Here is a 22,825-nt window from a genome sequence, read left to right as displayed (position 1 = left end):
CCCAAGAATACTGGAGTATGTAGCCTATTCCTTTTCCAGGGGATCTTCCCAACCCAGGAATCAAACAGGGATCTCCTGCAATGCAGGCAGATTCTTTACCAGCTGAGCTACCAGGGAAGCTGTAGGTGACCAAATTATTTGTCATCTGGTGATAGAAATTAGTCTGTGTGGTTCCCAGAGGAGCAAATGCCAAGGGCTTACAGCACGTGGGAGCCTATTATACACTGCCTGCTGAGAAAGTCTTTCTACTCAGTCAGTAAAATGGCCCAGTGTTGATGAGAGAGAACAGGTAGCGGGCTGCGAGTAGACTCTGGGGTCATGTTTTGAGCGAACTACGGCTCCAAGTCTTCTCACCCCGGGCAGTCAGTACAGCACAGTTAGCGCCGCCAGTGGAAGTATGTAACTATCCAGAAGGGGGGAAATACTCATGAAGTTTGATACAGGTACCCTTGACTGCAAATGATCCTTTATCACATTACTCCTAAGAGAGTTATTGACAAGATAATAACCAATTTTTCATTTAATTTTTAGTGCCCATATGGAGTGACCAAGAGGAAGTAACAAATCATGACTCTCAGATACAGCTGTCCAACAGGTAATGCTGAATGTAGATTTGCATGTATCCAACTAAAAACCATACAATTCATAGCTAACATGATGGCTGTTTGCGTGGCATGTACTTACCAGGCTTCTGCAAACAAAACTAACTAGTATGGACAAATCCAGAGTGCATGGGAGCAGTATTTTCTATTCTTTGATTTCCTACCTCAAAGTAGATCCAAGAGTGTTTTGCAAGCCTAATATTTAGATATGCAGTTGACTTTTTAAAGGGTGGAACAGACTCCTTATTTGTAGGCAGTGATTTACCACTTCTATATTTAGGATACAGGATCCTGTATCTGAGGATTTTGGCTATTTTCTTAAAGGTAGAGGAGAATTGGCCCATACCACTTAAAAATCAATATGTATTTATTAATCATAGTTAAAATACATTTGGAAATTAGTCTAATGTGAATGGATAACCCTCATTATAATTTCAGGCAGAAACCAAGTATAATGCACAGATCCTTGAATCTTTTGTGTTTGTTCAGAGGCCTTCTAGGGGTCTTGACCCCATAGGTTGGACTCTACATACTATGTATTTTCATGCCATTTGTTGTTTTACTGTCTCATAATATAACATCCTGTCCTGAATTCTGATTCAGGTGATTTTAGGTTTTTAAACCTTCAGTTTATGGTTTTTAGACTGTAACAACTGGAAAGAATAGTCTCATATTGAGAATAGTAATATGTTGTATAATCCATTCTAATCTGTTTCTCTTTATAATCCTGCATTTATAGCTTTCAATGAATTCAATGAATTCAAACATGTCTGTTTGATTTGTATAATTTTTAATTAGTTACAAAAAGAATGTATGCGCTCATAGAACTTTGTGTTTTAATTGAAGTGTAGTTGATTTACAATGTTGTGTCAGTTTCTGGTGTACAGCAAAGATAAAGCCTTAACTACTGCACATATCTGTAAAGCGAAAAGTGAAAAGCAGGGGTAATTCCATTCTCCAGAAACAACCGCTGTTAACAATTTAGCGTCCATGTATCCAAACGTTGGTTTCTCATGCTTCTGCAAGAATTATCATCATTATTGTTGTTTTTATAATACATTTATGCTATTCGTATTATCTTGCAACTTGCTTTATTTCCTTAATAATAAATGTTGGATATTTCCCCATATTGTACACATAAATGTACCTTATGTTCTTGTCAAGAGCTATATGGTGCTACATTTGGTAGTGATCTATTTAACAAGTCCTCTTTGGATGAATTGTTTCCAAAATTTTTTCTGTATTCAACAAAGCAAACATACTTACATGTATATCTTTGCACAGTTGAGCATATTGCTATAGGACAAATTGCTAGAAGAGTAATTTTAGATCAGGTGTTGCCAAATCTTCCTCTTAAAAACTTGAATAATTTTGCACTCTGAACAGCAGTTACGGAAATGCCAGTTTCTCTGTAGCTTCTGCAAAAGTAGTTATCAGTCTTTTTGTGAAAGTCGCTCAGTCATGTCCGACTCTTTGCAACCCCATGGACTGTACAGTCCATGGAATTCTCCAGGCCAGAATACTGGAGTGGGTAGCCTTTCCCTCCTCCAGGGGATCTTCCCAACCCAGGGGTATTGAACCTAGGTCTCCTGCATTGCAGGCAGATTTACCAGGGAAGCCCATTAGTCTTTTTATTCTTTGCCAATTTTGATGGGCAAAATTGATGTATTTATTGTTTTAGCTCATATTTAGTAAGTATTAATGGTGGTAAGCATCTTTTTATATTATTAGGCCATCTGTATTGACTCACTGCGGACTGCCTAATATTTTAAGAAAAGCTTAATTACTGGGCTATCTGCTGGTTTTCCTAACAATTATATAACTCTTCTGTGTCATAAAAATATCTAATTAATACCTTATACATAAGCTAAAACTAAACATACATATGTTGTGCGTTTTCTGAAATCATGATTTGTCTGTTTTGTTTTTTATAACCTAGGGCCATGGAACTATTAAGGGTAAAAGGTCAAAGATCATGGTCTGTTGGACTATCAGTAGCTGACCTGCTTGACAGTATTGTGAATGATAAAAAGAAAGTACATTCTGTATCAGTTTTAGCAAAGGTAATTGCTATTCTCTCATCATAGTTTTAAATATTTATAGTATTAATATAACAAAAAAAGTGCTGTTCACACTGTAACCTGGTGTCTTCAGTATCACCAGCTTTTAGAGTAACACATGGGAGAAGATAGTTTTGGTCTAATCCCTATCTTGCTTGGCTATGGGAAGTTTGGACTTCTACCAGGTTGCCCTTCACCCCCATTAATTTTTGGAATTCCCAAAACGCATTTATATATTCCATAAACTTCTGGTTGTCATTTATCTCCTCAGCCAGCCAGGTCACCCCAGGCTGACATGCCAACTGGTCTTAGCTGGTCATCAGTCTGTTTCTCCAGTTCAGGTTGTCCTTTACTGCTTTATTCCAAGTATAAAGTCCCTAAAGCACAGCTAAGAGGAGGCACAAATGCTTAACCAAATATTCGCAAAAACTTAGGAATACTGGAAGGGAAATAAAACATGGAAGGGAAAACTGAAAACAGGTTACCAAATTTGACTGCACTCAGAGCCCATGTTAAGCCCCTCCCCTGGGAATCCACTCTAACAATCTTTTTTCTTTCTTTTTTTTGAGAGTTTGCTTTATTATTATTATTGTTTTACAATAAAAACAAGTAGCTATGCTCTCAGGAAAACAAATTTAAAAAGAAAAAAAATTACAGAAATTTATTAACAGCATTTTAAAATAAGGCTTTTGAAATATTTATTGAAATAAATTATCTCAGCCTAAACATGTACTCATCATTCAGTTACTTCTCAACATTCTAAAAACTTTCTTATGTAAAATACATTTAACTTTGCCAATAATTTTAGATAATACTGGATTCTTCCCAAAAAGGACTACCATAAAACTATGCTTTCAGACATTAAAGAAAAACTTATTCCAATAGAACATAAATCTGAACTATGTAACCTATGCTTGCATGTTTCAGATCCTTCAAGTTAAATGCATCAAGGATTTGAAAAAGTTCAGACCTGGGTCTGCTCCAAGGCAGGTGGACACAACATCTTAACTTTCCATGTTTAACTAAACCAACAGGAACAAAGTCATGACAGTGAGGGTCTCCAGGAAGAAAGATATAAAAAATATCTTTTATTTCTTCAATAAAACTCTTCAGAATTTACTCTCCCATTTTGTAAAGCCCACGTTTCCTCCAAGGATCAAATCCACAACCTTTGGCACTGCCTAATTTACTTTACCAAGGAGTTAAATCCATGAACCAAAGCCTGCTGCTTAACCCTTTCAGTGCTGACCTTCCCCATGTCCAGGAGGGTGAATGGGGACAATGAAATACAGAGAGGGGAGGACAGACACACAGGGTATACCTGTGAGATGCAGGAGCACCAGCGTTAGTGGAATAAAGCCAGCTTTGAATAGGGAGCTCAGAAAGTTAGTCCCTGGGACACAACAGGTCACCTCCTTCCACTACATCCCTGGGCTTTCCCCTCCGTGCTCCAGGCATCAAACCAATGACAGTCTTTTTTCTTTACCTCCAGCTTGTTACCCATATTGCAGGGTGCTAGCTTACTTCCCCATAAAGGGAGTATCTTTGACCAAATTCTTCCCATCTCATAACAGTTTTCTGAAACAGTAACTGGAGTTTAGAAAATAAATGAACAAATTTTTAAAAAATTTCAGCTTATATCACTTTGTAGTGCTAGGACCAGAAAAGGAAGAAAATACCCATATATGTGGTATTAACTTTTTTGCAGTGATTCAGCTCTAATCCCAATTTTTTTCTTTTCAGGGATATTATGATATAAATAGTGAAGTGTTTTTAAGTTTGCCTTGCATCCTTGGAACGAGTGGAGTGTCTGAAGTCATCAAGACCACAGTGAAAGAAGAAACAGCGACTGGGAAACTCCAGAGCAGTGCATCCTCCATCCATGGTCTCCAGCAACAGTTAAAACTTTGATTCTAAAGCTCAGAGTTACCTGAAAGGAAAGGTGGTTTAATTTTACCAACACATATATAGAGGGTGGAGAACTTCCGTATCTTACTGTTTATCCTTACAACCTGCTTGGTTAAGGTCAGTGGTTCTTGGTTGGCTTTTTAATTTAAATCCTTAGGTAGTTAGATGAGAAGGAAAAAAATCTAATTTTCTCTGTTCTTGAAATCATCTGTACTGTTCTTTAAACCTAAGCAGAGATAAACATTCATCTGCGATATACATCATTTAAAAATTACGTATCCTCAATTAGCACATTCAGCACTTTGGGAATATTTTAAAAATCATGACTTTTTACAAGAAAATTACCCTTTAACAGTTACAGTAAACATCATAAGCTGAAGGCCCAGTGTGTGTTTCAAAATCTGTGCTAGCTCTACGTCAAAGGATCTAGTTTATGCTGTTTACAATTCTTCTTTAAAATAATGTTGGTAAAAAGCATAACAACAAACAATAAAGCATTTTGTTTTCCCTCTTCAAATTAATTAGCTACCAAAAAATGGAAAAGAACTATACACATACTTTTTTTTTCTTGTACACATACTTTAATATAGTAAAAAGGAAAATGAAAATTTTACATATATGAACAAGAAGTGTAGTTTAATATCCAGCAGGACTGTCCTTTCTGCAGTTTTCTATCATCTCTTCTGGGCTATATAAGATTTCCAACATCTCAAGAACACACCATGCCATAAGTAGAGCCATAGAGACATGCATATTTTTATATGGAAATAGGTTATGAATGAAAGCCAAGCATTTACTTTAAAGCTAATATATGAGGCTTTTGTAAAGGCATTGGTCTTACTGGGAAGAGGTTGAATGGGCTGATTTTTCTGAGCATATTCTTTAACTACTCCTGAAGAAATGATTCATGGTGCATCCTTTAACTACTCCTGAAGAAATGATTCAGGGTGCATCTTTTAACTACTGAAGAAATGATTCAGGGTGCATACACTTTGGTGGTGGGTAAATAACATCTTCACATGTGAAAGACAGCATATTAGGAATGTGACACATAACTAATAGCAGCAGCTGGCATCAACACTTCCAATATTCCAGGCAGTGTGAAAAGCACTTTATTGTTTTACTCCTCAGGATTATTTATTAATCCTCACAGTAACCCACTGGGGTAGGGACTATTACCATAATCTTGTAGAGGAGGAAATTGAGGTTTAATGGCCAAAATCTCATGACTAAGGGACACTTATCCATACAACCTCTACTTTTTCTAAACTCTAGAAGAGGAAAAAAGCCTAAGAGTCAAAATAGTTAAAACAAGACCCTAAAGCTGGGGTCTGTACTGTTACATTCTTCATGTAGGGGCTTTTTTTCTTCAACATTATTTTTTAGAAACACTGATTCTTTGACTTCCCTTAGCAAATAGCTTGGGAGGCGAGCTGTATGCACTGTAGTAGGTGTTTAGTTATTTAGTGATTCAGATAGTCTAGACTTGGAGCCTGCTATGCACCGGGTGCCGTATTAGGCACTGCAGATACAATGGTGAGCAAACCCTGGACTAGGTACAGGCCCCCACGGTGCTTATAGTCTAGTACAGGGACAAATCTCACAAATAAATGTACAGTTCCAAGTGTGGTACTGTAATATGAAGATGTCCCAGGTGCTTTGAAAGCATATTATAGGTGAACCTAAACCTGGTCAGTGAGATGGAAGCCAATGGATTATAAGAGCAGACACATTTTAGGCAGAGAGGAAGTAGTTAAACTAATGCTGATTTAGCATAATAATGGATGCTTATAATGATGAGCTTAAATCAGAAAGGGAAGGTGAAATTTATTCAATGTTCCATGTTTAAGAAAAAAGAAAAGTATTTAATATGCTTGGGAAGGTGTAAAAACATTGGACATTTGAAGAAATGAGCATTAGTTCTGTGTAATTTCACTACATGAATAGGTTATTTTGGTGTTAACTGTAACAGTGTATCCTCACTGTCCTTTTGTATGAAATAGGAAAGTAAAACTAAAAGGACCATTGCTTGTGTTTTTATACTAGCCTTTTCTAATACCAGATACCTAATTATGCTCTTGAACAATAACCTGATTACAATATACTATATAAATAGAGGAATTGCTAAGAATTAACTGCATTGTAAAAGAAACATGTCTGTACAATATTTACTGACTGTACTGTTACTCCAAGCACTGTGTTAGAATGAGTAGTCAAAGGTGAATAATAAAAAATTGGGGGTGGGGTGGGGGAGGGAATAAAAAAGCAAAAAGAAAAAAAGATGAATAGTTATAGTTCTTGCCCTGCAGAAACCCACAATACAGAAGTAATTCTTGCACATATTTTCTTGAGTGTTGAGTATTATGAATCACAAATAAGTTAAGTAGTACCACCACCATCTCAGTGTGAATTGGTGATAATTTGACATTCATGATGTTTCTGTTAACCTTCATTTTTTTTTCATCTTTCCAAAATCATGCATTCCCTCTACTTGTTATGGTTTTTAATGGGGCTTGGATTAAAATACTTCTTTGATATTGTAACACATAAATATTTTATTTTCCAACTTACATTGTATCAAATAATTATTATTAAATATCAAGAATAATGAATAAAATAAATTTTGACTTGAAAATTACCAGGAGATTCCTAATTTATTGAGTGGAAGGAAATTTATTCAGATTGAAGAGAAAGATTCTTTCATATGATTCATAAGTCCCCAGGATATTTAGTTACTTCATTTTAAGTGGCTTAATTGCAAAATGAAGAGAAAGGATTTTGTTGTTTTCAAACTTTTAAAAATTATTTTTAACAAAGCCTTTTGAAAAATATATAATCTACATTCTTCCAATTGATAAAAACAGAGTTGCTCTAATTGAAGGTGCTTCTGGCTAATAAGCTGTGTCTTTAAGAATAGCTTGAAAACCATATATTTTTAAGTGACAAAGAAGAGGTACAGGGAAGGACAGACTGTCCTATGGTTTAATTTGACTGAAGCTGTATGCTTAACTAGTATATAGTGTCCAAAGAGAGATACCTATTAGAAAAGAATATTTTATGTGTGTGTGTTCGCAACAATATGTAATGATGCTTTCACGTATCTTCAGTTAGGCCCTCTTTGTTTATGTGACCTTCATTTAGATGCCAATTTAGAAGAAAATTAATACTACAGCCTTTTCCTCAGTACCACGATGCTAAAATTATCCAAATAATACTTCACACCCCCTCAAACCCAAGTGCCCTGAATGGCATTGTACTTATAAAACCGATATTGAGGTGCAATAATGACTAATATAAATGACCATGAGGAATTTCTATGGGTAGTAGAAATTCAGTTCAGAGTACCTACTCTTGAGCGCGCACGCCATGTGTGCCGACCGCTCGGGACCGCGCCCAGTGAGGCCCAAAGGCCCCGCAGTTTGGCTGGCAATGTTCCTCTCCGCGGCGCCCACTGGGGAAGACATAAGAAATTTGCCTGAGACAGCTGTTCAGAATGGAGCTGGAGGAGGCTTATTTGTGCACAGAGATACTCCTGAGAATAACCCAGCAACTCCATCTGATTTCACACCAGAAAACTGAAAGAGGATAGAGGCCATTTTGAAAAACTTCCCAGAAGGGCATAAGGCAGCAGCTGTGCTTCCAGTTCTGGGTTTAGCCCAGAGACAGAATGGATGGCTGCCCAACAAGGCTGCAGACATTTTACAAGCACCTCCAATGAGAGTGTATGAAGTGGCAACTTTTTATATAATGTATAATCGAAAGCCAGTTATATCACATATCAAGTCTGCACTACTACGCCTTGCCTGCTTCGAAACTCCAACAGGATCCTGGAGGCCGTTCAGAAAAAACTTGGAATAAAGGTTGGAGACTACACCTGACAAACTTCACTGTCTGTGTAAATGCACCAATGGTTCAAATAAATGACAACTACTATGAGGATCTGACACCTAAGGATATTGAAGAAATTATTGATGAGCTCAAGGCTGGCAAAATCCCAAAACCTGGGGCAAGGAGTGGACGCTTCTCCTGTGAGCCAGCTGGAGGTCTTACCTTTTTGACTGAACTACCAAAAGGACCTGGGTTTGGTGTGCAAGCAGGCCTTTAATTTATATTCAACTGTAAATATGTCAGTGGAGAAATAAAATATGAATCTCCTATCTACCTAAATTTTTTATATTGTTCATTTCCATCTGTGTACACCTTGCTTGTAACCTAGCAACTTAGAGCTGTTAAGTATCATGTCAGAACTTCAGAGCACCATTTTCAACTGCCTGTTCACTTTCATCAATATTAGGGTGCTGTGAAATAAAAATTCTGTCAAATTTCAAAAAAAAAGTACCTACTCTTGCACTGTACAAGACCATGAGGATCTGAAGCGGAGCCTGATTTCAAAGACTTGGATTTTGATAGTGGACAGGCTGGTACACACACTAAGTCTAAGGAAAAAGTTAGCCTGTATTATCATCCATGTCGGGCACAGTGGAGTTCTGACCTAAGTGAATGGTCTCTTGTAATGAAATTACTGCCCGACTTCCTGTGAAATGAGATCTCTGCACTTTGCCCTTGTGAATGTAATATGAAGCTTAAAAATGAAAAACAACCTGATAACCAGAGAGACCCTGGGCATCACCTAATGCAAGTCTTTCCTCTTGGAGTTGGAAAAAACAAGCCCGAGCCAGCCGTGCACTTGCCTGCAATTATCAGAAGGCTAAGTCAGTGGCAGAACAGTTTTCTGACTCCAATCCAGTCTTCCCACTTGACGCATCAATCATTAAACCTCACCGGAAAGGCATTCCTACTTCTTACCCTCCCTGCACCTGCTCTTTTAGTGTGAGGGCAACTGTGAAAGAGCTGCCGATCTTATTATCCCGGCTCAGCAACTCTACCCTCGGAACGAGATTCCCCGGACCTGACCTAGGCCGTCAACCCCTACCCACGGCCGACCGCGGAAGTGACGTAAGGGAAGCGGAAGCGCTGGCGTGGAGGCAGACTTCCGGTTGCTAGAGGCGGGGGGGGTGGGGGGCTGGCTCGTCTGTGTGCGGTTGTGTGGGGCGGCCTGGGGCGGCCCCGGAGCGGCTGACCCTCTGCTTGCAGGGACCGGAGTCGCGAGGCGGCGGCCATGGCGGGGTCGGAGAGCCAGCTCAAGAAAATGGTGTCTAAGGTGAGGCTGCGGCGCGCTCTCCTCTCGGCGCACACCCACCACTCCCCCCCGCGCCGCCAGGGCCTGCCCGACCAGCCCAGCGAGCCCCCCAGGCCAGCCCGAAGTCCCGGGCCTCCCCTTGGCCACCTCTGCAGCCGCCCGCGCCAGGATGCCTGTCGCCCGGGGCCGGAGTCCCCGGACCGGGGCCGGCGGGGGGCGGCGACGGTCAACAATGGAGCGGAGCCGAGGCCGCCTGCCGCCTGCCACCTGCCGCCCGCCCTCTTTTCGGGGAGAGAGTTTGGAGCAGTCTGTGGGGCAGCATAGTTTTCATCAACAGAAGGAGGGGGTTGTACTTAAAACTCGGTCTTGGACACCGCTTCCTTCCTGTCCCAATGCAGGGCTCTTCATTCTTATTCGCCCTTCCCTCCCGGCTTCCTGAGGTGGTGTCCTTTTCAGTTTGTATTCTTCACGCAGCTCAATAGCCCACCCCGCGGTTGGTTGAATTGGCTCAGTTATAAATGGAAACGTCCTGAGAAGCTCATTACCTCGGGTGAAATAGAATTCCATTACCATTCCAGGGTCTTTGATTTGCTCAGAGTGACTCCCTTTTAATTTTATGTTGCTTATAAAGCCAGTTTATTTACGTTGAAATTTTTAATCTAAATAGTTAAAGACTGGTGTGGGTTTGTTTTTTGGTTTTTTCCCTTTTTTAAAAAAGCCTGTAGGCATTTTGTATTTAAAGCTGTGAATTAGTTTAACAACTAAAAATATGGCACCTGATACCAGAGTGAATTGGGTGCTTTTTGGTTTGTTTGTTGCTTTGTGTTTGTTTTTCAATTTATCAAAGCTAATTAATGGGAGTAAGATGTATGTGAAATGGTTGAGAGTTGAATATTCTCCAGTTAAACAGGTTTAGCTTTAGATACTTTTGTCAAAATAAGAGTGGTAGAAAGTGAAATAGTTTAAAACAACTTTCAGTATTATTAAACACATTATTATGTGTAAACTTATTTCTCTGAAAATATACTTTTTCACCCAGTAAAATCATCCCTATAGTCTTTGATTGAAGAGCAAATAATCTCTAAGGAGAAATTGATGGTTTTTGAAATAAAGCTACTCTTTGATTTTTCTAATCATATCTTCTAGGCTTCTGATTTTCTTTCTTTTTTTCTAATTAAAATATAGTTGATTTTCTTTTGATAGAGTAAACTTATCTTTAATTGCAGAGGAAGTTTCAGGGAGCCTTAGAAAACTGTGGCCTGGATCTGTGTTGTAGCATTTAATTTTTCCAAGTATGTTATTTTATATATTATGTAACTGAAGGGTGTCTGTTCCATAGCATTTTAAAAAATCTTTTAATTGATTACATTGCCCTTAAAGTTTATTCCTTCATGTATGTGTATCAAAGTACCTATATATAAGGACAAGAATATTCAAATATTGGTTTGGAATTTTAGAAACCATAATTAAGTTTCCTAAACTTTCTGTTGAGGAGCCTGCCTTCGAAGACAGAGGCAAGACATCTAAAGATATTTTATACTTAGACCTGCCATCTCCTCCCTCCATCCTGTTTATATCCTCAGAGCAAAAAAGGACATAGTTTGGTGGAAACCAGCACAATACTGTAAAGCAATTATCCTTCAATTAAAAATAAATAATTTTTTATAAAAAAGGACATAGAGCAGAGGTGGGAGAGAACATTTGTCTCTCATCTGGTTCTTGACCCAATACCTGAAAAATTGAGTCTCTTACAAGTGGTGATGTCACTTCTGATTCCTGGCATCTTTTCTGTCCAGCTTGTTCATAGATAGATATGTAGATATGTAGGAGTAGTAAGTAGGATAATAAAAGCTATTTGTGGAGTTTTTTCCTTCTGGTGGAGGATTAGCTTCAGTTGTTATCCTTTCAGTTGGATGTGGCCCAATGAAGGAATTGGTCGCCACGACCTGGGACACATTGCTAGAGTGATGGCCCTTTACTCTTATCTGATTGTGGGACTTCATCACCCATCATATTTCTTTGGGCTACCTGCTTTGACATATATTTTTTGAAGTATAATTGACATGCAACATATTATCTTTTTATATATTACTACCGTTATTTTTTTCCTTAGAGCAACTTTTAGCTTCCAACTTAAATATAGCTTTTAGTTTAACATTCTCCTCTGTCATCATCTTTGTAATTAAGAGAGGTATATCTATACTGTTGGTCCATCTTGCTTTACACAAATTATTTAGATTTTTCATACAGACAACTATCTGTATTCTTTCATGCTGTATGTAACAGCATTCCTGTTGGTGGAGTCACTACCAGCTAGTTAGGAGAGAGCTGATACATTAGCGATTGTAATGCACTTCACACTGTTTTATTAGATTCTAGGGATACAATAGTGAACAGATAGAAAACTCTATACCTGTGGAATTTAAATTCTCATAGAAGGAATAAACAACTCAGTAAGTTCATTGAGTAACATGTTGGAGGATGTTAAGTGCTTTGGAGAAAAGTAAAGCAAGAAAGGGTGATAGTTCTCAAATGTGAGGATAAGATAGGTTGCAGTTTTATAGACAGTAAAGGAAGGCCTTCCTGAGGTCTGTTTGATCAGAGACCCTGAAAGCAGTGAGGAAGCAAACTGGAGCAGTCTGGAGTAAGAACATTCCAGGAAGAAGGAAAAACAAGCTCAAGGGCCCTCTAGTCATGCATGATAGAGAAACAGCAAAGGAACCTAAAAGGGCTGGACTGGAGTGAGGAAAGGGAAACAGTGCTGCTAAATGAAGGAGTGGTAGGTTTTGGAGGGTCTTGCAGGCCACTGTCAGCGTTCTGCCATGTCCTTGCAGTGTGGTGGGGCTGTTTTAACAGAATAACTCAAGCTGCTGTACTGAGGCTAGACCATAGGGGGTTCAGTAGAGTGGAGGGATAGCCACCTCTAAAAAGGCTGTTGTATAATAATAACGGAAGTGTGGCTATGAAAGTAGTGAGAAGTGATCAGATGCTGGAGATTTTTGAAGGTAGAACTAAGAATTTTCTGACAGACTGACTCACTGTGGATGTGTAGGAAACCAAGGCATCCAGGATAATGTCAAAGTTTTTGTGCTGAGCATCTAGAAGGATATGGATGTGGAAGAATGTAAGAGGTGTAGATGGAGAAGGCACTGGCAACCCACTCCAGTACTCTTGCCTGGAAAATCCCATGGACGGAGGAGCCTGTTAGGCTGCAGTCCCTGGGTTCTTGAAGAGTCGGATATGACTGAGTGACTTCACTTTCACTTTTCACTTTCATGCATTGAAGAAGGAAATGCCAGCCCACTCCAGTGTTCTTGCCTGGAGAATCTCAGGGATGGGGGAGCCTGATGGGCTGCTGTCTATGGGGTCGCACAGAGTCGGACATGACTGAAGCGACTTAGCAGCAGCAGCAAGAAGTATAGAATTGGGGGAAGACAAAGGGTTCAATTTGATCACATTATGTTTGACTTTCATTAGACATCAAAGTGGAGATATCAAATTGGATATACATGTCTGGAATTCAGGAAAGTGGAATTTTTAAATTTGGAAGTTATCAGTGTATAAATGGTATTTTAAGCCATGCATGGAGGTCAACACCTGAGTAAGAAGAGGACCAAGGACTGAGCCCTGGGGCTTAGTGATATTAAGATCAAAGGTTAGGAGAAGAGAAAGAACCAGCAAAAACACTGAGAATGGGCAGAAACAGAGAAGAGGAAAGAAAATGTTTTGTTTCTCCTTTTATTTATTTTTTTAATGTCTAAGAGTCCTTTCTTAGAATTCTGAGAGTTCTTATTTCATCGCTACAATATCATTTCTTCTTTCTTTGAAATTTTTAATGCTGATTGTTTTTGAAGTTTTCTTCTGTTTCTTGCATTTTTATTCTTAAAAGTGAAAGTTGCTCAGTCCTGTCCGACTCTGTGACATACATGGACTATACATTCCATGGAATTCTCCAGGCCAGGATACTGGAGTGAGCAGCCTTTCCCTTCTCCAGGGGATCTTCCTAACCCAGGGATCGAACCCAGGTCTCCTGCATTGCAGGGGGATTCTTTGCCAGCTGAGCCACAAGGGAAGGCCAAGAATACTGGAGTGGGTAGCCTGCCTATTCCTTCTCCAGCGGATCTTCCTGACCCAGGAATCAAACCAGGGTCTCCTGCATTGCAGGCAGATTCTTTACCAACTAAGCTATCAGGGAACACCCATTTTTATTTTTAGTTCCTTCTTTTCTGTTTGTTTAGGTCTGTGACATGCTTCTTTTTGGGATAGCTGACTGTTCTTTTTAAGAGAGAAGCACTAAAAGCTGATCGAAAGCTTTGTGTGCATGAGTGGAGCTTCAGGGTGTTGTGAACACATGGGGATTTCCATTTCCTGGTTTCCTAGTTTGCTCAGAGCTGAAAGCAAGGTTCCTAGGTTTCCTGGACTTGAGTGGTACAAGGCAGGGGTATGAGAATACAATACAGCACATGATAAATTGCGAAAGAGTTGGTATTGACAGTAAATGCTGGAGCGGGAGCGATCCATATGGGCTAAAGGGAAGTCTGGAAAAGAATGCATTGATAGGGAAAGAGATGTGAGGTAGGTCTTTGACAATGAGATTTGATTTGGTGGAGATCATATTTTAAATTGGAAAAAGAGCTAAAATGAAGGTAAAGGTTTGAAGAGGTGACAGAGAAAGCTACTGTGGTTCTTTCAGTCTTTCTTTAATTGTTATTGATTAGTCAGAACCATTATACTTTAAAGGAAAGTGCTGTTAAGAAAACAGTTTTTAAAAAATTAAACTAGCAGTATAATTTGTGCATTGGTTTTAAACTAAATTTTTTATTTTCCTTTTCAGTACAAATACAGAGACCTAACTGTACGTGAAACTGTTAACGTTATTACTTTATACAAAGATCTCAAACCTGTATTGGATTCATATGGTGAGTTTATGTATAAAAATATCAAGTCAGAGTTTACTCTTTTTGTTAATAATTGTAGGTTTTCTGTTTTCCTTTTAAGTCTGTTGGTTTTTCCCATTATAGGACTGAGCCTTCACCTAAAAATGGTGTTGAGGGGATAGGAAATTACAAGATTTAATAACATCTTATATTTGTTTAGTAATTTTAAGTTTTAAAATACTATAACAAAAACAGTGCAAATTTAGACCAAATGTTACAGATAGTTTAGTCCATCATTTCCAGAAATAGTATCAGTAGTTGTGAAGAATGTTGCTTTGCGGGTGGGGAGATGGACGGGATTCTATGGTTAAGTTTGAATACTTAGAGGTTAAACAAAATTAAATTAATTTCTTTGAAGCAAGATTTCTCAGAACCTGTAATATGTTTATGTATTTTGTCTCACCAAGAGGGGAGAGAAGATAATACATTGTTCAGTATATTCTAGAGTTAATTAGTGAACCGTTTTTTCTCTCTAGAGCATCTCTTTATATTCTTAGGAACACATTTTGTAAAATTATATTCTAGACTATTCTTTTCATTTTATAGATGAAGAAAACACTTAAAAACTGTTGTCCTTAATTCTGTAAGAGTGTGTAGGTGACAGTTTGTGTCCACCCTCTATTGAGATGAAGTTGTGATTTAAGTTAGAAATGACAATGAAAACACTTTCTCCAGGTGTTTTTTAATAGTCTTTTTGGCCCCACCAGTCCTAGCGTAATCTCTCCAACCCTGTCTCCTTGTGGACAATGTGCCAGGGCTAAGGGAAACCGTGCTGCCGTGTGCCTGTTGTGAGGCCCCTGCAGTGAGTGCAAAGAGCCGAAATTTGTAGCTGAGGCTCTCACTCTGAACTCCACTCACCCCAGGGGCTTTGTAAACTGGAGCCTGGTGGAGAGGTGGGAGGCAGCAGAGCGGGAATCAGTCCTGAATTCCCTGAACAACAGTCATGAACCAGAAGTCCTCTCCCACACTAGGACAGTTCTCCCTCCTGTCCACGTACTGCACTGTGGTATTTAGATCTGCAAGAAAACTCATCTTTCCAAAGTTAGAGTTACTTTTAAAATGGCTTCTCTGGGGGGGTAAAGTGACTAAGGCTAGAAAGTTATGGTAAGTGTGTAGTTTTTATTGAATACTGAAAGAATAAATGATCAAAATTGACAAAGACTGCAGCCTCATTGAACACATCTTATATACCTTTGTGTGACTGGACCAAGTCAAAACCATTGTCATCAACATGCTTTTAGAGTAAATATAAACCTAGAATTTAATGTAGTCTTTTTAAAACACAAAATCAGAGTAAATTACATCACAGGCTGTAAGTGTCAATAGTAGATAAAGGAACTGAGGTCAACAGTATAGATCTGTATTCTTTTACTGTACATTATAGCCTTTTCCCATATAATACAGTGTTAATTCCAAATTGTTGCAAATAATAGCTGTTCATGGAATACAGATTATGTGCCCTAGTTATTCAGTCAATTACAGATAGGAAAACTTGGGTGATGTGAGAAATACTTGTATTAAAAGAAGATGTCCGTATTTGTGAAAATCTTTTTTCCTTTTTATTACTGTGGGGTGCTACATTGGGATTGAAAATGACAGTGAGTAGGAGTGAACATCTGAGAAATCTAAAATTTAATGCTATTAGGTTAATATTTGTGGAAGTGAAAACATTAGTCGCTCAGTCGTGTCCCACTCTGCAACCCCATGGACTGTAGTCCACCAGGCTCCTCTGTCCATGGAATTCTCCAGGCAAGAATACTGAAATGGGTAGCCATTCCCTTTTCCAGGCGATCTTCCTGACCCAGGGATCAAATCCAGGTCTCCTGCATTGCAGATAGATTCTTTATCATCTGAGCCAGCAGGGCAGCAATTAACAGTGATTTTTAAGTAATCTTATAATCATGTTGGTTGAAGACCCAGAGCTCTTATTTATTGATACTATAGCATTCACATTTATTTTCCTAAGTAATTCATAGTATCTTTACTCATTCAAAAGCTGATCCCATTAAGTGAATCAACAAAGGATAATTTGTTATTAGACAAAATGTTTGAACATTAGCAAGTTTGTCCCTTTCAAGAGTAATAGTGCATTGTAGCCATTGTTTCTGAAAGAATAACTTATATAAGAGTATCTGTCAAAATGCTTATTGATTAACTCAATATTCTCACCTTTCAGTTTTTAATGATGGCAGTTCCAGGGAACTAATGAACCTTACTGGAACAATTCCTGTGCCTTATAGAGGTAAATGTCTTATGTGATTTATTTTTCTAGCATAGATGCATTTTAATTCATACTTAGTTGCCAAAGAATTGTAAGTAAATTAAGCTTGCTTTCTCATGACTTTCATGATAATATAGAAACTTTAACTTCTAATTGAAGTTCATTTGGCAGCAGCACCTAATATTTTCAGCTTCCTTACAAAGCTTCCTTCCACCACCACCTTCCTTACAAAGATATATCAACAAGTAAGTACCTAGAAGCACTGGGAGAGTTTTGTTTCAGAGAATCTTAGAACTAGAAAGGAATCTTGGCTGCCTCCTAGTTCAGTCTCCCATCCTATTCAAACTTATCTGACAATGGGAAGCTGTGTAATGTAGTGACTAAGATAAAGGCTTTACAGTCAGGGCAGAGTAGGGTTTTAGTTCTCGCTTTGTAATCAATTAGCTTTGTGGTGCGTGCTTAGTCACTTTAGTTGTGTCCGACTCTGACCCCGTGGACCATGGCCCACCAGGCTCCTCTGTCCGTGGAATTCTCCAGGCAAGAATACTGGTGTGGGTTGCCATTTCCTTCTCCAGTGACAAAGTATGAAGTGAGTGAAGTCACTCAGTCGTGTCCGACTCTGCGACCCCATGGACTGTAGCCTACCAGGCTCCTCCGTCCACGGGATTTTCCAGGCAAGAATACTGGAGTGGGTTGCTGTTTCCTTCTCCAAGCTTTGTGGTAGTGGGCATCTATAGCATTTGTATTATGGTCCTAACTCAAGGAATAATTAATTTGTAATAACATATATTGTAAAGGATTTAGCTCAGAGACTGGTATATAATAAAGAGGTACCAAAATTAGCTATTATCTATGGTTGTAATGCTGATGAAGGATAATTACATCTCTTAGCCAGTCAGCCACCCTCTGGTGGAATACTTAAAGCAATAATGGAGCATTCAGCTTCATAAGCAGCTGTTCTGTTTTTGTTGGTTAATTGTTTCTTGTGACTAGCTAAGGCCCGTGTCTCTGTAACCTACCCACTGATCTTTTTTTTTTTCTTTTTTCCACTGATCTTATATAGTACCTGCTATGCGTAGGAGTTAAGGGCTAAGGATACAAAGGTGAATAAAAGATGTACTGTATCTGGAAGAGCATACAGAAATAGAGGAAATGGGGAATAAATAGATATTTACTATTCTGTACCTGCTATAGAATAATAAAGTACGTGCTGTGAGATTATAGAGGAGAACAGGAACATATAGGAAGGTCATCCAAGAAATGATGTTCAAACTTATTATTAAGGGATGAGTCAACCATTCAGAGGGAGAAAACACTTGCGCATCAGCATTTCATAGAGCAAGTATGAGTAAAATGCAGAATAGCTGACCTTGCCTTTACCCCAGGAAGTAAGCTCTGATATGAGTGAATAGGTATAAGTGAAAGTAGGAGGCAGAAAACTCTTGTAGACATAATTAAAAGCATTATTTTTTTTTCCAGTTTTATTGAGATGTAATTGATAATAGCATTGATAAGTTTAAAGTATACAGTGTAATGATTTGATTTCATACATCAAGAAATGATTACCACAGTAAGATTAGTGAACATCCATCATCCCTTATAGATACAATTAGAGAAATAGAAAAAAAATATTTTTCCTTTGTGATGTGTACTCTCTTAACTTTCATATACAACAAAAGCAGTGTTCATGGCATTTATCATGTGGTACATTACTTTCTTAGTACTTATTTTATAATCTGGAAGTTTGTACCTTTTGATACCTTCCTATAATTCACCCTTCCCCCCAGCCATCACCTCTGATAACCACAAATCTGATCTCTTTTTCTATGTTTGCTTATTTGTGCATGTTTGAAGGATAATTCACCTCTAACACTGTGTTTTTGTTACACAGCATAGTGATTTGATATTTCTATGCATTTCAAAGTGATCATCATGATAAGTCTAGTTACCATCTGTCACCATACAAATCATTACATAATTATTGACTTTCCCTTAACTATACATTTCATACCCGTGATTCATTTATTCTGCAGCTGGAAGTTTGAGCCTCTTGATCTCCTTCACTTCCTTCTCTCCCCACACCTTTCTCCCCTCTGGCAGCTGCCTGTTTGTTTTTTGAATCTATGAATCTGTTTCTGTTTAGTTTTATTCATTTGTTTTGTCTTTTCAATTCCACTTATAAGTGAAATCATACTTTATTTGTCTTTCTCTGTTTGACTTATTTCAGTTAACATAATACCCTCTGGGCCCATCCATGTTGTCACAAGTGACAAGATTTCATTCTTTTTTTATGGCTCAGTACTACTTCATTGTGTATCTGTATACCACATCTTTATCCATTCACCTATCAGTAGGTACTTAGGGTGCTTCCATATCTTGGCTATTGTAACTAATGTTGCAGCTTTCCAAATTAGTATTTTAACTTTCTTCAGATAAATACTCAGAAGTAGAGTTGCCAAATCATATTTTGTTCTGTTTTTCATTTTTAAGGAATCTCTATACTGTTTTCCACAGTGGCTGCACCAGTTTATATTCCCACCAACAGTGCACAAGGGTTCCCTTTTTTATGTACATTTTATCTAAACTAAACCTCTGTTCCCTCACCATTTTTTTATATGGCACAGTTCTTAAGCCTGAGTAATTCTGGAGAAAGCATTATTTTCTGGAGAAAGCAAAGAATTCTGGGTGGTGGAAATAAAGTTACGTTTTGTGTATTAAGGTGTATCCTTTGTGTGTGTGGCGGGGGGGATTCATTGTAGAAGTACTTTTGAGTAAAAAAATAAATCCAAAGTCCCATCACTGATTTTTTTCTAGTGAAATGTATGTATATATACTTTGATGAAGTAGCACTGTTTCTCAGAAGGGGACATGTGTCTGAATTGTTAGGTGATTCAGATGATTGCTTGGGACATTGGGCTTTGAGCTTAGTAAGAAGAGTCTTTGATTTATGTTCAGTATATTAACTCTATTGGATCCTTTGAAACACTGTTCATTTCGATTACATGTAGGCAAATTTCTCAGCTGAGAGAGATTCTATTTCATAAAGAGAAGGAGATGACATCATTGATTCTGAAACCACCTCTGAAAAGCCATTCATTGGTCAGGCTGTGACCAAACAGTCAGCATCTGTTTGACATTTGGGTTAGATCTTACACAGTCTTGACTTTTGGCATGGGAGTTTCAAGTCCAGTGTATATCCCTTTCTGGTAGAACGCCATTATCTCCAGTCTTCCCAGGAAATTTTAGTAACTGAAGTGACAGAAGTCAAATAATAAAGAATGGCTTGAACCAAAAGATAATTTGTGAATAATCTGTTTACAGCAGTAAGCTCACACTGGTAGAGTAGTGATCAGTTAACTCCTTAATCCTGCTCTTGTATTTTACAAACTGAAAATTTGAGAAGCTGATCTTAAACAGACTTTGAAACATAAAATATTTGTTGTGATTTTTTTTTTAAGTGTTGCTTAGTTGTTACTCTTTCTTGCTTACCTACTAAACCATTATTGAAAAATAATAAAAATAGAGTAACTGAAGTTTCTCTTTCTCTCTCAGGTAATACATACAATATTCCAATCTGCCTGTGGCTGCTGGACACATATCCGTATAATCCCCCTATCTGTTTCGTTAAGCCTACTAGCTCAATGACTATTAAAACAGGAAAGCATGTGGATGCTAATGGGAAGATATATCTTCCTTATCTACATGAATGGAAGCACGTAAGTATTAATGGTATTCTGTGAGTTTGTTGTATTATATATTTTGTTCACTAGCATCTACTTTATGTTAACACTCAAGGAGTATTAAAGGAGGATAAATTCATCTAAGATCACTAATCACTGAGCTGGGTAATTGAAAAAGGCTTTTGAAAGAAACATGTCTTGTATTTTTATAGAGCTTGGTAGTTTACAGAATACGTGCAGTCACTGTTTTGTTTGCTTGAGTTGAACCTTTAAGAATAGATAGAATTCACATGTGGGGAATACACTTGAAAAAGTAGTATTCTTTGACATATATTTGTGAAACTGTTCAAATCTCATTACTCAAAGTGTTCCAATCAGGAAGTAATAGGAATAAACTTTTGATGGTTTAGCTCTGACAATTTCTATCCAAAATATTGCTGGAAAAGCCAAACAAAGTAGAACCAACATCTGTGGAATACTTTGCAGAACAGTGAGGCAGTTAGGACTTGAAGGGCCAAGATCCTATGAAGAAGGAAACCGTAAAAAGATGAATCAACTTCTGTCAGTTTTCCCCAGGAGTATTGACTGATTGTTGGTGCAAAATGAGACGCTGAGAATCTGAGCAGAAGGCCTTAGCTAGAGGCAAAGAAGACTGCAAAGTTTCTAACAGTCTCCTAGAGCCCAAAAGAAAACATTTGTTCTGTCTGCTAGCTACCCAGTATTTTAGGAGCCAAGAATTTAGGAGAAAAGGAAGCTACAAAGAAGGAAGCCAGATATAATCTGAGTTTCCCCCTCAAGATATATGCTGAATTCCTAAATTTTGAAGACACAATATTAAAAAAAGCTAAGCAGAGAGCCTCTGAAAAACACAGCAAACTTCTCAGCAGTCTTAGGTTGTGGAAGCAGTAGGAGTTCGAAACCTTATCAAGGAGGATGGGTAGAAGTAAATGCCCTAGATTCTCAGTTGGCATGCTGGAGGAACACACCCTGTGAGTGAGAACTCAGGCAGAATGAGCCCTGTAAAACTCCAACCTTGAATCAGCTCAGCCCCTGCTTATATTAAGGTTATTTTCCACGCTTACCTGCCAGCGATAAGATAGAGTGAACTTTGGCTGGGGGAAGATGGTATATAGAATCTGAGTAATTATTCATGAACAGTGTCAAGCATACAATTTAAAATTATCAAGTACATCAAGAGATAGGGCACAGAGTGGGGGAAAAAGACACTAGAAGCAGGCACCACCCTCAGGTAACCCAGTTATCAGACAGAGACTTGAAAATGATTATGATTAATGTGTTCAAGGTGGAGAATTATGTTAGGTATATGATTATATTAAAAATGAACCAAATGGAAATCTTAGAACTGAAAAATAGAATAATAGAAATTTAAAAACTCAGTAGGTGGGTTAGTAGCAGATTGCACTCAGCAGAAGAGAGAATCACTGAACTGGCATATGAATACTTGATATTTTTAATGCTAGTGACCTAGAAATAAACCTTACAAAAGATGTACACATCCATTACAGAGAAAGAAAGAGAACCTTATTCATGGATTGGAAGACTCAGTATTATATAGACTCTTGAGTTTATAGTATATCTACAAACTGAACTATTTCCTAAGAGAAGCTTTTGTTTCTTTGTGTATTTGTTTCTTAATTTTTTGAACTTGATAAGCTGAATCTAAAATTTATATGGAAATTCAAAAGATTAAGAATAGCCAAGAAGAATAAGGTGGAAAGGACTTGCCCTATAGGCATCAAAATGTTTTTTTAAAAACTAGTAATTAAGATGGCTTGGAATTGTCAGAGAAGTATTCAGATGGATAGATGGAACATAATAAATAACCCAGAAAAAAGATCCACTATGCAGGCATACGTTGGAGACATTGCAGACCTGATTCCAGACCATAGCAATAAAGCGAAATATTGCAATAAAATGAGTCACATGAATTGCATGGTTTCCCAATGCATATAAAAGTTAGGTTTACACTGTACTGTAGTCTGTTAAATGTGCAATAGTGTTAGGTCTAAAAAAAACAATGTTTATACCTTAATTTAAAAAAATATATTTATTGTATACTGTAACAAACTATAATAGAATATGAGAAAGAATATGTATAGTTGAATCACACAGCGGAAATTACAAGAACAATGTAAATCAAGTATACTTCAAGAAAATTTTTAAAAAATATTTTATTGTTAAAAAATGTTAACTATTATCTGACAACACAGGGTTGCCACAAACCTTCAATTTGTAAAAATTGCAATATCTGCAAAA

The 22,825-nt window shown here is 37.9% G+C and overlaps 2 protein-coding genes and 1 pseudogene across 8 annotated transcripts in view; all 3 read left to right on the top strand.

Annotated features, from left to right (window-relative positions):
- UEVLD (UEV and lactate/malate dehyrogenase domains) overlaps nt 1-7,208 on the top strand; it is a 55,697-nt gene extending 48,489 nt beyond the window's left edge. For all 5 annotated transcript variants that reach the window (XM_061167848.1, XM_061167842.1, XM_061167856.1 and 2 more), the window contains 3 exons: nt 532-595; nt 2,542-2,665; nt 4,406-7,208. In XM_061167848.1, the coding sequence (XP_061023831.1) occupies nt 532-595; nt 2,542-2,665; nt 4,406-4,573 (356 nt within the window). In that variant the 3' untranslated portion in view covers nt 4,574-7,208. The remainder of the gene's footprint in view (nt 1-531; nt 596-2,541; nt 2,666-4,405) is intronic.
- A 728-nt stretch (nt 7,209-7,936) lies between these two features.
- On the top strand, nt 7,937-9,545 carry LOC133068312 (NADH dehydrogenase [ubiquinone] flavoprotein 2, mitochondrial-like; annotated as a pseudogene).
- A 28-nt stretch (nt 9,546-9,573) lies between these two features.
- The window catches only part of TSG101 (tumor susceptibility 101), a 42,218-nt gene continuing 28,966 nt past the window's right edge, over nt 9,574-22,825 (top strand). For 2 of the 3 annotated variants that reach the window (XM_061167885.1, XM_061167874.1), the window contains exons 1-4: nt 9,574-9,731; nt 14,545-14,629; nt 16,824-16,889; nt 20,421-20,584. In XM_061167885.1, coding sequence (XP_061023868.1) covers nt 9,690-9,731; nt 14,545-14,629; nt 16,824-16,889; nt 20,421-20,584 — 357 coding nt within the window. In that variant the 5' untranslated portion in view covers nt 9,574-9,689. The remainder of the gene's footprint in view (nt 9,732-14,544; nt 14,630-16,823; nt 16,890-20,420; nt 20,585-22,825) is intronic. The other variant, XM_061167880.1, reaches the window with a different exon arrangement.

This window comes from Dama dama, chromosome 2 (genome assembly GCF_033118175.1).
Source record: "Dama dama isolate Ldn47 chromosome 2, ASM3311817v1, whole genome shotgun sequence".
Lineage (NCBI taxonomy): Eukaryota > Metazoa > Chordata > Mammalia > Artiodactyla > Cervidae > Dama > Dama dama.
Note: the sequence above shows the minus strand (reverse complement) of the source record. Positions and strands in the feature narration are given on the sequence as shown.